General features: G+C 47.6%; 2 protein-coding genes and 1 non-coding gene across 4 annotated transcripts; all 3 read right to left on the bottom strand.

Moving 5' to 3' along the window:
- Positions 1–1,395: 1,395 nt before the first annotated feature.
- Positions 1,396–8,334, bottom strand: gdi2 (GDP dissociation inhibitor 2). Of its 2 annotated transcripts, XM_068755004.1 has the most exons (10): positions 8,202–8,334; positions 5,964–6,071; positions 5,672–5,771; positions 5,345–5,479; positions 4,899–5,097; positions 4,684–4,815; positions 4,036–4,135; positions 3,687–3,858; positions 2,929–3,128; positions 1,396–2,268 (listed from the first exon to the last, which is right to left on the bottom strand). In XM_068755004.1, exons 1-10 carry the CDS (start codon positions 8,244–8,246, stop codon positions 2,122–2,124), a joined length of 1,338 nt encoding a protein of 445 aa, XP_068611105.1. In that variant the 5' UTR covers positions 8,247–8,334; the 3' UTR covers positions 1,396–2,121. The 2 variants fall into 2 exon arrangements, with proteins under 2 accessions (XP_068611105.1, XP_068611106.1); XM_068755005.1 differs by lacking the exons at positions 5,672–5,771; positions 5,964–6,071; positions 8,202–8,334 and adding an exon at positions 5,576–5,657.
- A 631-nt stretch (positions 8,335–8,965) lies between these two features.
- ankrd16 (ankyrin repeat domain 16) lies at positions 8,966–12,153 on the bottom strand. The gene is made up of 7 exons (XM_068755285.1): positions 11,668–12,153; positions 10,474–10,694; positions 10,301–10,343; positions 9,979–10,084; positions 9,733–9,894; positions 9,474–9,552; positions 8,966–9,356 (listed from the first exon to the last, which is right to left on the bottom strand). Exons 1-7 carry the CDS (start codon positions 12,003–12,005, stop codon positions 9,193–9,195), a joined length of 1,113 nt encoding a protein of 370 aa, XP_068611386.1. The 5' UTR covers positions 12,006–12,153; the 3' UTR covers positions 8,966–9,192.
- Positions 11,426–11,513, bottom strand: trnay-gua (transfer RNA tyrosine (anticodon GUA)). Its single transcript is given in 2 exon segments — positions 11,426–11,461; positions 11,477–11,513. It is a non-coding gene; the product is annotated as a tRNA-Tyr (tRNA).
- Positions 12,154–13,328: the final 1,175 nt, after the last annotated feature.

Here is a 13,328-nt window from a genome sequence, read left to right as displayed (position 1 = left end):
ATGGGCCGACGCTGGCAGGGAAAGCTGCAGCCCTATGAGAACACCTGACATTATTACATGAAGCGAAGCTTATCAACAAATATTCCGATTGTTATGGACATAAGAGAACACGTAATTGCCTCGAGCTATTAAAGGTGATTTGCTAACCGAGGCAGTCGACCTGCTGCACGTTGCTTGGTAGTAGGAACGCTCTCACTGGTTTCCCTCACTCAACACTCGAAATGGGTTTTTTTTCTACACAATCCATGTCATGGATGTCAAATATTCGATTTTTCCATGTTTGTCTGCAGAGCCAGTCGGACTTTGGGTCGGGCTGAGCCACACTGGCACGAAGCAGGGAAACCCTTTCTACAGAGTCCAATGCAAACATTCCGCTCGCTAATGTTGCGTGCGAGAACCAGAGTGCTAAATCTTGCTGCATTGATTTAAACGACCTCTGGTACGACCTCTGGTACAGTATCCGAGTACTCGTCACATTTACGGCCCACGAAACAAAGAGGCTTCGTGGCGTCCAGAATAACAGCGTCGGTTGAGCGTTCCACATACAGAAGTCACAAAGAAATAAAAAATTAAATAAAATAAATGTATTAATGTTGTACAAACATTAAAATGAGGTTGAGTTAAAGCTGCTAGCTTGGAGTCACAACAAATGAATATCACTGAAGGACAAGAACAAAGTAAAACACTTCGACCCGTCGGCATCAATAATTCAGTGCATGTTGTGACAACAAAGAAAAAAAAACAGACTCATTTTGCAGGGTGAGAGCCAGACCCGCAGACAGAAGGCCACGCTCTCGTCCACCTGAGGAATTGTGGTGGCGCTTTGCTGCCACCCTGTGGTGAATAATGCAACCAGAATTCACTTTATGTCTGCGATGTGAACCTCAGTCTCAATGCAGAGTCGGATGTCAGGTCAATGAACGGACAGTCGGAGCCGGAGCATTGAGAGGATCTCTCACCCAGTCGTACTGGGAACTGTTTTCAGGGAAGTACTTTCTAAAGAATCCGATCCATGATGAAATACGCTGCTCGACACATGGAATCGCTGAGGTGGAATCGTAGTCGGTAGGTTCTCAAACGATTCAGTATTTCCTTCAAGTCGCCAGCCCCACATCGTGACCCGAGGGAGGCGTTTATCTTGCCCTCGAAGCTGTAGATTTAGCTCACCTTCCAAATATGTCACTCAGGCCAGTTGAAAACGCTCAAATTGTAAAGAAAATACCGCCCGGCGCTCCCACTAAGCCCCGCCCACCTCGAAAAAGTTGCTTGGCTCCAATCCAGGGATGATTCGTCCCGACCCTCCGCATTAACGCGAGGCAGCCGTGGGTCCGTTCGTCTTGTTGCACGCTTTAATACCAGACGGAGAGGAAAGAAGGAACAAGCAAACAATTCTGGGTTCTCACAAAGTCGCTTTTACTTTGCAGCGAGGAAATCCAAGTTCAAGACATTATAACTCTGTTCCACAACAGGACATCACAGACTCTCACCAGGTCACGACTGCGGCATGCATTTGGTCCTCGAGCTATTACCGTTAGCCCGTCGGCGCTCGGATCATTATTCTCTTGCATCTCAATAAACTGATTAACAGGTTCAGGTGGTTTACGGGTCAACGCGTCTGAGCTGAGCCTCCGACACGACGAAACACGAAGCCCGTTTAATAGCGACGCCCCAAACAGCCGGTGGCGTCGCCTGACGTTGATCCGACCATGATTACGCTTTCTGAACGCGAAGCGACCGATTTGTTTAAAACACCAAACGGTGAACCCTGCAAATACCCGCAGAGACGAGAGAAACGCGCGGCTTTCGGTCAAAAGGCAGAAACTCTGACATCCTGTTACGACTCATTCGATTTGGCATCTTCGGGTTACGGGTTCCGCGTATTTGACGACCGAGGAGGAAGCCGGGTTCTGCGTACGAGTGCCAAACCACCCGTAAGTGCTAGAAACATCGGCCATTTGAAAGCTCCTCGAGATACGTCTCTACATATAACGATCTTCCTCAGGAGGCAACCCATATGTTTGATCACCAACCAGCCCACCGCCGTGTTCATTTTGTTTTTTTTTGTTTTTTTTTGAGGTTTTCTACTTCAGTTATCGTTATCGGATAAATCGAGGGGCGAATCTACGAGTCGCCGAAAATGTCCTGCTTCTTGCGCTCCATCTCGGCAAAGTCGAACTCCGCGCCGGTCATCCTCTTGTAGATGTCCTTGATGTCGTCGCAGGTGGTCTCAAAGTGAGTCGTGGCGTCGTACGAGCACGAGACGAAGATCTGGAGACGAAACCAAGGCGGTTAGCGAGACGCGCAGATCGTTCCGAGATCAGAACTCACAGCCGATTTTAATCAACGAGGAAAACACTCAAGAGAGCGTAGACCTCCCCCAAGCAGCTCGCCCCCCCCCCCCCCCCCCCTCCTAACTGGATCTACACCGTCCACACGGTGATCTGGATCAGCACCGGAAGGTTCTAGATTGTTCTTGGTATCTCTACAGTGAAAAGTCAAATTGAATCAGAGTTTGTGTATTTTTAACTGATTTTTGAATACATAAATGGGTTTTAATGTGTTTAATGTAATATTTATTCCTGACCTCATCCTGGATCAGAACCAGATGATGGTTCATATCGGACCCCTTTATAACTGCGACTTTAGGTGAGCAAACTGAACGCAGATTGTTACAAGATAAGATATTATCAAATAGACTCCATTCCAAGTAAATGGGAAAATCCAGATTTCTTTCATATCCAGAGGGGAATCCGGATCGCTCTCTAGACCCAGAAATCTCTCCACGTTGGGCTTTATTATACACCATCACTAAAGGTAAAGCTCTCCTGCCCCGGCTCGCGTGACGCCCACTGTGGGTGAATCGAAACAAACCAGCCACGCGAGGCAACGCGGATTAAACTCGATCCGCCCCACCACGCCGTGTCCCACCTGGCTGTCGGTGCCCTTGTCAGTGGGCACGTACAGGTCGCTGACGCTGATGAACTTTTGCTCGATGGGCTCCAGGAGGCTCAGGGGCACCGCGATCTCACCCTCCGGGTCGCTCGTCTCCACCGTGGTGCTCACGATGGCGATGTACTTGTCGTTCGCCGCCACGTTGTGGGCAAAGGAGACCATACAAATGTAGACATCTAGGAAGAGAAAGAGAGCAGAGCTATCGTTCGCCTGCGGATGCGTCACCACGCGCGGTGCCGCAACGCAGCTCCTGTTCACACTGAACCCGCAGAACAAGTTTATGAGGCTAACGTGGGCTCAGACACCCGGCGGCGCGACGTTAACTTTGGTCCACAGTTTCTCAAGAAACCCAGCGTAAAATGTGATTACTGCGGTGAACTTTAACCTTTACAGGGAAATCTCAGAAGCACTAAAACAACACAAATCTGTCCATCACTTTTCTCCTGAAATGAATAATCCCAATAACCTTCCTGCACTTTCAAAGAGTTCCACCTGAAATTAAAGGCTACTTTCTTACTGCTCCTACATTTTAATGTCTTTTCGACAGTTTATGTTACATTTATTTTCAAAGGAGAGTTTTTGGTAAATCATGCATTAATTTAAACATTTTACACAAAAGGCCTTTTAATAGGAGCCGTTACAAACCACGAGCAACGCCACCGCGGCGTCTTCATACACGCGCATCCAACTTTTAAACATTCCTAAACGCACTGCAGTCTAACGGATCTGCTCACCGTGCTTCCTCTTCAACTGATCCTGGGGGATGATGATCTGGCAGGAGTTGACCTCGGAAGTGTTGGCAATGGGGTGACTCAAAATGCAGATGGCTCGGATCACCTGGCCGGATTTGGCGATGCGATCCGGAACGTAGCTGGGATCGCAGATCAGCTGTTTGCAGCGGGCGAGCTACAACGGGGACAAAGTTCCTCGGCGAGGAAACGGAATACAAACATCAGGAGACTCGAGACGAGGTCTAACGACCCGCGCGGCGTTTTCGGTCGGCTCGTAAATTCTCACGCCAGTAAACGAATCGCTTCACGACCGCAGTGAAACGGTACGCTCCGCCGCCAGCACACAGCTCACCTCGCCCTCAGACATGACCCCCACCACCTTCCCGTTCTCCACCACAATCTCCTCGATGGGCTTGCTCAGCATATACGTCCCGCCGTAGATGGCGCTCAGCCTGCATGTGAAACGACACGAGACGTTACGATGACAATCCGGCTGTCGTCCCGATCTTCACGCCGTCTTCTCGGGTCAGGGAGGCATTCTGAAAATCTGCGCCTCGGTAAAAGCTTTCAGCGAGGAAACACGATCTAAGAACACTTCAAATCAAAAGCTTACGGGGGGGGGGGGGGGGGCGGCACACGTCCGGTTCACTATACTAAGGGTATTCCTGTATATAACAGAAGCCAATTTAAAAAATAAATATTTCATTGCCACTATTTTAAAAAGGTAGTTGCCATGGTAGCACATCACAACAGAAGTGGTTAAATAAACATGAGCCAGGACAAATTGCACTGATTCTTTGATCAAGGAAATGGTTGCTATGACAATCTCAAGGTCCACCTCAGCAATACTTAAGAATCTGAGGCCCTGTATTTTTAGGAACAAGCGTCTGACAAATAGGAATTCTATTATAATTATACACATCATCATCGGACTCGAATGACTCGGAGCCGAGTCACATCCGTGCTGAAAGTGGGAACTAGCACTATGCGAGTCTCTTACCTGGCAAAGCCTTGTGGCAGCTCCCCGAGGCCGTACAGGGGGTACACGTACGGGCTCTTGCCATATCTGGCCAGAGACTCGGTGTAAAGCTTGATCCTGTTTATCGTCTCAACGCAACCACAAGTCCGGTAACTGGGGGAGACAAGGACCCATTTAACACTCCGTGAACCGTGCGACTGAAAAAAGGCGCAACGTTTTACGAACGGAGCACCGACTCGTCCGTGCGGTAGAGGGCGAGGGAGTGGCCGGTGAATTCCTTGACGTCAGAGCCCAGGTTAAACTTTTCGTAGACGGCCTCCATGGTCATCTTGCGGGGGTCGACGCCATCGACGGGGCTGGGGTTGTTCTCGTCGTACTTGGAGACAAACTGCAGGAAATTTCTGAAGCGCCGCTTCTCTAAAATCCCCATCAACCCTTTCGGAAGAGAGAGAGCAAAGCGTGAGCGAACCCGAAGCGCAGCAAAAGACCACACCCGACCAGTAGAGAGCAGGCGTTGCACTACAGCGCCAACGCTACGCACGGGCGGCCGGAACGGGCAGGAGACCAGAACGAACCGTGCCCTTAGTGGATTTCAAACTGACCAAAAATTGTTGCTTCAAGCTGCGCCACAACTCTGAAAACACCTGCTCAGTCATTTCCACCGCGTCCTCCAGCGACTCACCGGACGTCAGGGCCTCGGATTCCGTACAGGGGACTTTGTGGATTTTGCCCCTCTTGTACACGAAGCTGCCGTCGACTACTTTAAAGTCCAAATAACGCGTCACCTGCGTGAGCGTCAGCATGTTGACCAGCTGACCTGAAAGGACACACACACACACACACACACACACACGCACAGCTTTCAGATAGCATCGCATCACTGCTACACTCGAACCCGCTCACTACAGCGCACGTTGTTCACTTGTGATTCCTGCCACACGCAGGTCAGAGGTTTGACGTTTCAAGCTGCAGACACGTGAAGATATTCAGGCGGGCGATCCAAGCATACCGTTGGCCATTAGGAATTTAGGGATGAGGTCCACATTCCAGTCCCGACCTTTTCCCATCGACTCGGGGGGTTTGCCGGGCAGTTTGAAGTGCTTGTAGAGCTGGAAGCAAAACAGGACCAAAAACCTCAATACACCAGAAGGCCTTAAAAAGGGACAAGACACCCTTCAAAACACAAGACACAAAGAAAATGGCTTCAGGCACCGAAATCTATTCGGTGTTTCCACCAACACGACCGAAACCACGGACGAAGCGGCGCGGCGTTAAACCGGGCGGACGACAAAGGAACTCACATCTTCAAGAGGCGTGATGGAGGCACTCTCGGCGCCGTAATAGGAATTGCGGTCCATGTGCAAAACCTTTTTCCCCTTCACTGACATGATGCCAGATAAAATGCATTCCTGTCGGGAGAAAACGCAACAGAGAAGGAATCAGTGTTTCCATCCATTTCATAAATACTGCTGTCTCTGAGCTACTTTAAGTATACAGATGACAATCCCTGAATCGGTACAGAGTCTAACCGGCACCACGAGACAATGCTGGAGCACATTTAGTGACAAACACGCCCTGAAGCCTTATAGAGACAACGTGAACATCTAATTGCGGAATAGATCAAATGAGTGCGTACAAGGAACGAGAGGCTTCTCGCAGCTCGCACAACAAAATAATTTACTTATTTAAAAAAAGAATTGAATCAAAAGCGATAGGATTGGTTTTCCTTGCGTAGACTGTTAGAAACAATCACTGGCATCCTTATCCAGTACAGTTTAGTGTGAAACTAGATTGCAGTTTACCATACTACACATTCTACTTTGTTGGATTCATCACCTGGTCACACAGCAGATTAAAGGTTGACATTCAAAACGTGGAAATGTGCTGAGGAATGATCATTTTCTAGACTACACGGTTATGTTTTTTAACTTGGCTTGCAGTGCTTGATATTTTTTTTTTTACATTATGCTGGTCTTCCTCTCTCTGTATTGTGAGTGAAAGCAACCCGTGGGCCTGTTTCCTCTCGCACCATTTCCTACTTTGATAAAAATAAAAAGAAGAACTGTGATCTTTAGATGCTTTTGTTGTTTGTTTAAAGATCAATTCAGACACATTTTGAATCGATACGAGAATCAGGCGACGAAACAATCTCCAAATGTGGTCAAAAAGGTTGATTATGATATAAACCAGACTGTGATATTTGTTACCAAGCTACTCTGAAGGAGAGACCCCCCCCCAACCACAAATCATGACAAATCATCTCAAACTAGAGAAATGAAGGCAGAAATTAACCAACTTGACATTTTCCACATTACATTACATAGAAAGGTTTGAATAAAAAACAGAGGCTATTCCCAAACACCATCATGTGCATAAGAATATCAACGTAGCTTACTATGAATGCATTTATTCAGTGGGCATGGCAGTGTTTTAATAACGCCGTGCGGAACATACAGAAGTCACAGAACCGAGATCTGGTGAATTTAGGCTGCAGAGTCTGGACGTCAGCGAAGCTCCTCCAGCTATGATGGCTTTCACTTCCCCAGTCTGAGCCGAACCACGCCCAAACGGGAGCTAAACCGGCTACACCCCGTCAACTATTTAACCAAATACACCACTCAAGTGTTCCTGCCCACTCCACAGATGCCTTCAGTGAGTGGGCGTTAGAAGCTAAATGAATCTGTGCAGCAAACACTGCCAGCGTTAGAACACGAGGGTCGCTTCATCTGACCGGAAGTCAGAAGGCCCGCTTGGCCCAGGATGCCGTTTCCTGTTCCACGTTTAATGCCGACAGAAGCTCATACATGGCCCTCTCAGCAGGCCGCATCATCTTTATGCTTTGTTATTTGTGTGCAAGTTATAGTGAACGAAGTTATAATTTTCCAAACCATTATCAAAAAGTTCAGCTACAACATCCCCAAAATTCATATCCATACCGACCCGACGTTTTGGGTGACAAAGGTTCAAGGTTTCAGCTGCACCTCGACCACAGTAGCCCATACAAACCGGCTAAATGCTAAAACTTTGAGCTCGTTCAGTTCACGTATTAGTAGCGCAAACGTCGTGTTATCGGAAATTACACAAAGTGAGATAATATCAACCGCCCAGGCTACAATAACCGAGCACGGACGATTAACTCGAGTGTTTTTGGACACGTCGCTACTCAGCTGTTAGCAGCAGGCTAATTACTTAGCTGCTAGCGTGTTTCAAGATGGCTAATGTTAGCAAAAATTATCGTCTACCTTTAATCATAATTCTGAGTGACGCTCAATTTATGATTAAGTAATTATTTAGGAGTGTCTGAATATTTACACCACCACAAAACCAGCATGGACTTCGGGTTAGATCACGGCTACGTATCGTTAATCCTTACAGGTACCGATAGCACTGTTAGCTATTTCTGCTCAGTCCATTGACGAGGAGCACTCGTTTTCTGTTAGCGGCTAAGCTAGCTACTCGGCGCTAGCCCTGCTCATTAACCAAATTAACAAATGGCAAATAACTTCAAGGCTTCGGACTCCCCAGTTCACTTTTCTCACCGTGAGTCCGGTGCCCAGGACGATAACGTCATATTCTTCATTCATCTTTCCGAATGTTGACTTCTCGGCTCCGTGATACCGCGAATAAACAAAATGGAGATCTGCAGAGCTCGAAATGTGAAGGCGTCGCGTTCGATGGCACGGCGCCTTGGGGGGCGTGGCCTCCCGGCTGTCAATCATTTACAAGAAGGCGGTCTGGTGGTTGAAAAACGCTTATAAGAGAATAAGACGGGAAAAAAATACAAGGGAACAGAAATTACGAATTAATTTATGAGTAATACAACTTCTAAGAGAATTCCCCCAAATGAAACTATATTATGTATTATTCTTCCACATTTCCACGACTTACACTCTGCATTTGGATTTAAAAATAAAAGTATTTTTGAACACTTAAATTATTATCCTCTTGTATGAATGATCCCGCCTACAACGGGCGTTTGCAGCGTTATAGCTTCAATGTGCGCGTCACAAGACCGGATCAGACACCTGATAGTGCTGACGTCATTGGATTGCTTTGTCCATGTCTCAAGTCAGTCATGTGAAGGAGCTATAAAGTCAAACCAAGTCAAATGTACCAATTTCGCAATATTAAAGAAGGCAGAAGGAAAAAAAATCTGGATCTTTATCTAAATCCACACTAAAATCTGAACGCTTTTTTCTTCCGTCCGACATGTTTTCCTGACATTCCAACCAGTGCTTCTTGTGAAATCCTGCAACAAACGAACAAACATGGCTCAAAGCGTAACTTATTCTGTGTAACCAGATCAGAATACTTTATTAATCCACAAGTGAAATTATTCAGTTGCCGCTGCTCCAACAAATATCCAAGTGTAATTCTGCATCAAGCATTTTAGAAAGATGGAAATCTAAGCATTCTCTGACATTTTGGCACCAAAGCTACACAGTTTCTCCAGGATGGACTTTCAAGGCCATAGTTCATGTCATATAGACCCGACCGAAGGACTGAACTCTGTTTGACGGTGGCTTTTGTCTACGATGAGCATTGTAAGCCACATTCAAACAACCGCACGACATCTGCTTTCTTGGCGAGCTGCCGTGCCGTCGTGCCAGAAGCGTCCTCCGAGTCTCTGAGTCCAAGCTGCAGCAGCACCGTCGCTGTGTCCGCGTGCTGCCCGGTGCAGGCCATATGAAGGGCTGGGAAGAGGAGGAAGGTGGCAAGGTGGCTGTACTGTCACCTGATCCAAGTGTAAATAAAGCTTTCATCTGCAGCCTTTTGTTTTATTGGCTGGACTGTGTGTGTGTGTCTCTCACCACTTCGTCCTTTGCCATCCCGAACATAAAGATCGGCCCCCAACTCCAGCAGCGTTTTTATTGTGGAGGTGTGGCCCTCCTGAAAAACACGGATGGGCGTGAGGCAGAAGGGATTTCTGGCGCGCCGTAATTGTAATTTAATGTTGAATATTTTGAAGCCTGGCTTTATTGTTAATAACTTTCTCAACCCCCCCCCCCCCCCCCCCAAGCAGCTGAAACAAGCATCGTTTAGTGTTGAGATTCCCCTCACTGATCTCACCTTTGCTGCGTAATGAAGGGCAGTGAGCTGGATGCCAGTCGCCCTCTGGTTCACATCCACGTTCAGATCTCTCACCAGGAAGCGCAGTGCCTCGTCCTGGCCGGTGACAGCGGCCTGGTGCACCGGCTGAGCCCCGACTTTGTCGGTTGCTGCCGGAGACGCCTGCACCGGACATGAATCGGGTCCAGAGGGTACACACATTCTACACCAGTCGAAACGTTACAGAGCCGAAAGGCCATGCTCTACCTGGTGCTCCTCCAAAAGTAGCCTCGCCACAGAGACGTGCCCGTTTCTGATAGCGTCCATGAAAGGAGTGACTCCGCAGCTGTCGGTGCCGTCGGGGGTGCAACATCTGGAAGAAGGCCGGCAAAAGGAGGATCGGGCTGAAATATAATAACGCGAGGCTGCCCAGGAGGTGAGAGATAAGTGTGAATTCTCAACCCGTGCCCCCCCCCCCCCCCCCCCCCCCCCCGAGCTGGATAAAGCGGCTGTAGCTGAGACAATTTAGATCGGCTACAAGAAAAACGGATGGATGGATTCTCAGTAAAAAAAAATAAAAACAAGTTACCTCTCAAGCAAGATCCTGACAACGTCCTCGCACCCGTGCATCGCTGAATGACAAACAGATAGAGTAAAAGTCCTTCAGTGTAAACCAAGCAGAGCGGCCACAACAGAACCCAACGGTGCTACCTGCGGCCCTTCAGCATCACGTCAGGCCCCGGGGTCCCGAGGAAGCGCTACCTGCAGTGTGCAGCGGAGTCCTGCCGGTCTTGCTTTCTGTCCTCCAGATGTCTGGGGCGACAAGAAGCAGGTGCTGCACCACGAGCGGATCGCCCTCCCTGCAGGCGATGTGGAAGGAGTTCCATCCGTCTTTGTTCGTCAGAGCAGGATCGGCACCGCGGGACAGCAGCTCCCGCACCACGTCGAGGTTCCTCCGAGTGCAAGCCATCATCAGCGGCGTCCTAACAGAGGCAGGACAACGCTAAGGCCTGACTCTGGCGTTGAACATCACATTATGAAGCTTACAAGCTGATATAGAGCGGCCATTTTAGGTAAACTAAGTAGAAAAATAATTATTTTATCATAGCATTTATTATCACATCGCTACATGGTTAAGAAGATTAAAAATATATTTCATTTTTGTAACTCTAGGTTGTTGGTTATATGATGATTAATATATATATATATGTATCGTGCACGTTTCAAACCACCAAACTGACTCCAGACCTGCCGTCGTTCAGTTCAAATCGCAGCATCGCTGCTCCCATTCTATGCGAGTCAAAGACGTTTCACGCATTCACAAACACGTATTCATTTTAGTCAAAGTAGATGTTCTAACAAATGGTCGTTGATTCGTTCATAATACCAATAACCTAACTGCATGTCCCCTTATGTTCCCTCTTGATCCATCCTGCCCAAGAACCAATCAGAGGCTGCTGTTTTTGAGAATGCGCTGTTAAGCATTTTTGAATTAAATTAAATCTATTAATGGGAAGTAGCGTGTAGGTTGCTTCCTTTATTTGAGAATATTGAATAATCAGGCAAAGCGACCTACATGCGAATGCTGACTATTGGACCGGCAGATCCCTGGTTTACCTGCCGGTAGTGAGTTTAATCTCCATTTTCCTCGTGTATTTCATGTGAACCCTTTGAGAAACAAACTTTACCACCATTAATTACAAAAACGAATCTCTCCTTCGAGCCGGATTCGAACCAGCGACCTAAGGATTTCAGCGTAGCGCCACTACAGTCCTCCGCTCTACCAACTGAGCTATCGAAGGGAGCTACCGGCTGGCCGTCCACCGGCGCTTATATGTTTTGTGGCACTTATTTACCTAAAACCAAGACGTGCGACGTTAAGACGTCCGAACAGCGTGCCTACGTCACGGCGAACGTACGGACGACAGGTGTGTTTATATCGTGCTCGCGTCTCACCAGTCCGCCCTCTTCAGACTGTCCACCTGGGCTCCTTCCCGGAGCAGGTAACGAACACACGTCTGGTGACCCATGGACGCGGCTTCGTGAAGCGGTCTCTTGTAGTCGTTGTTGAACACCTCCACGTCCACGCCCACCGCCCGAACGAGGTACGCGACGACGTCCAGGTGTCCGCGTCTGGCAGCGTAGTGCAGCAACATGTCTCCCGACCGTCCGAAGTGTTTGTTTTTCACAGCCCGAGTCGCCGCCGAGCCGCCCGATTCGATCAGTTTCTCCAGAGAGCTCAGCCGCCCTTCCTGCGTGAGCTTCATCAGCTGCTTTAAAGCGCTTTCATCCATGCTGCAAGGAGCCCCAGGTGTGATGAAGAGCCGAGTGGCTGCAGGAGCCCAGCGACGAAGGGCCGATTGGCTGCGGAACTGTTTACCATTTATTTTGAGTCGACACGGAAGTGGCCAACCATGACCTTACCCTGGGACGGTCTCGTCATGCAGTATCTGCAAAGAAAACGTACTTTTTTTTTTTTTTACTGTAATAAAATATAATCTTGAATGTTACCGAGTGATGTTAATAAAATGAAAACACTTTCCACAGAGCAATGGCAATAATATCCACAAGCATGGAATGAAATCACGCACTGAACAAAGTGTGAGAAGCCAAACCGACGAAGAAGAGATATGTTTTAATGGCCCGTCCAAAACGTCAACACCAAGAGCATTATGGGTAATGTAGTTATTACCATTCGCGATAACGATTCATTTTCTCAATATTAACGCAATAAGCCCTCGTTAAAAAATACATCTAACATTCTCCTCTTTAAAACGGTCGATTTAATTTGAATTGTTTGTTTTCTCAGACTGAACCGGACAATCCGTTAAACAACACAAATGTAAATGTGAGTCCGTGAAACTGTGTTTTAATCCCTTTTCTGGCTGAATGACGGCTGATAATCGGATTGGAGCGGGTGTGAAGAAGACGAGACACAGCTGGAGGGAGGGAGGGGAAGCTGTGGAAACACAAAAGGCAAACTGAACTGTTGGTGTGACAATTAAACAAATGAACAAGTTCGACTCTGTCATTTCCTGCTTAAAGGTAGAACCAGGGACTACGGGGTGACACAGAGAACGGGAGAGCCTGAAAACACTGACCTCATTCTGGATCAGAACCACAACATGTTAACTGCAAAGTTACTGAACATTTCAAAGTGATCCAGAATCCAGGATCTATTCTGGATCATCACCAAAAGGTTCTAAATTGCTAGTGTAGAAATACTACAAATATTACAATGACTCGTTGAACATGCTTGGAACAACAGTCAGCGTGACTCTTTTCTTTCTGAAACATGATAGTGAAGTATTTTAGAAGATGAGTATTTGGTTGCAGACGAGTATTTGAAACTCCTCCCTCTTGCCTGACAGAGAATGCTGCGGTTTTTCTGCAGCCATTACAAGGAAGCATCCCAACCAGAATTATAATGCTAATTGTTAGTGCAAGCGAGTCAAAGTGCACAGCAGGGTGAACACGTGGGAAACTCCCGCTCTAATGGGGATCCACACACAAGGATTGAAAGTGACCCATGTTTTTTTCTATTACCTGGGTTCAACTGTCTTTTTTGTCATTTATAAAAAGGCATGTCCTCAGTTTGCATCCCTCAGAGTCCACAA

This window comes from Brachionichthys hirsutus, chromosome 22, assembly GCF_040956055.1.
Source record: "Brachionichthys hirsutus isolate HB-005 chromosome 22, CSIRO-AGI_Bhir_v1, whole genome shotgun sequence".
NCBI classification, from domain to species: domain Eukaryota; kingdom Metazoa; phylum Chordata; class Actinopteri; order Lophiiformes; family Brachionichthyidae; genus Brachionichthys; species Brachionichthys hirsutus.
The sequence above is the reverse complement of the archived record's forward strand: the minus strand, read 5'-3'. Positions and strand labels throughout refer to the sequence as shown.

What these genes read in the sequence shown, in the direction of transcription:
- gdi2 (XM_068755004.1), bottom strand. Translation starts at nt 8,246, where the DNA reads ATGAATGAAGAATATGACGTTATCGTCCTGGGCACCGGACTCACG. An exon ending in TCCTGGGCACCGGACTCACG is followed by an intron (nt 6,072 to 8,201) that starts GTGAGAAAAGTG and finishes TTCTCCCGACAG; the next exon opens with GAATGCATTTTATCTGGCAT. An exon ending in ACAAGGGCACCGACAGCCAG is followed by an intron (nt 2,269 to 2,928) that starts GTGGGACACGGC and finishes TTTCGTCTCCAG; the next exon opens with ATCTTCGTCTCGTGCTCGTA.
- ankrd16 (XM_068755285.1), bottom strand. Translation starts at nt 12,005, where the DNA reads ATGGATGAAAGCGCTTTAAAGCAGCTGATGAAGCTCACGCAGGAAGGG. An exon ending in GTCAGGATCTTGCTTGAGAG is followed by an intron (nt 10,085 to 10,300) that starts GTAACTTGTTTT and finishes GCCTTCTTCCAG; the next exon opens with ATGTTGCACCCCCGACGGCA. An exon ending in CCCTTCATTACGCAGCAAAG is followed by an intron (nt 9,553 to 9,732) that starts GTGAGATCAGTG and finishes CGTGTTTTTCAG; the next exon opens with GAGGGCCACACCTCCACAAT.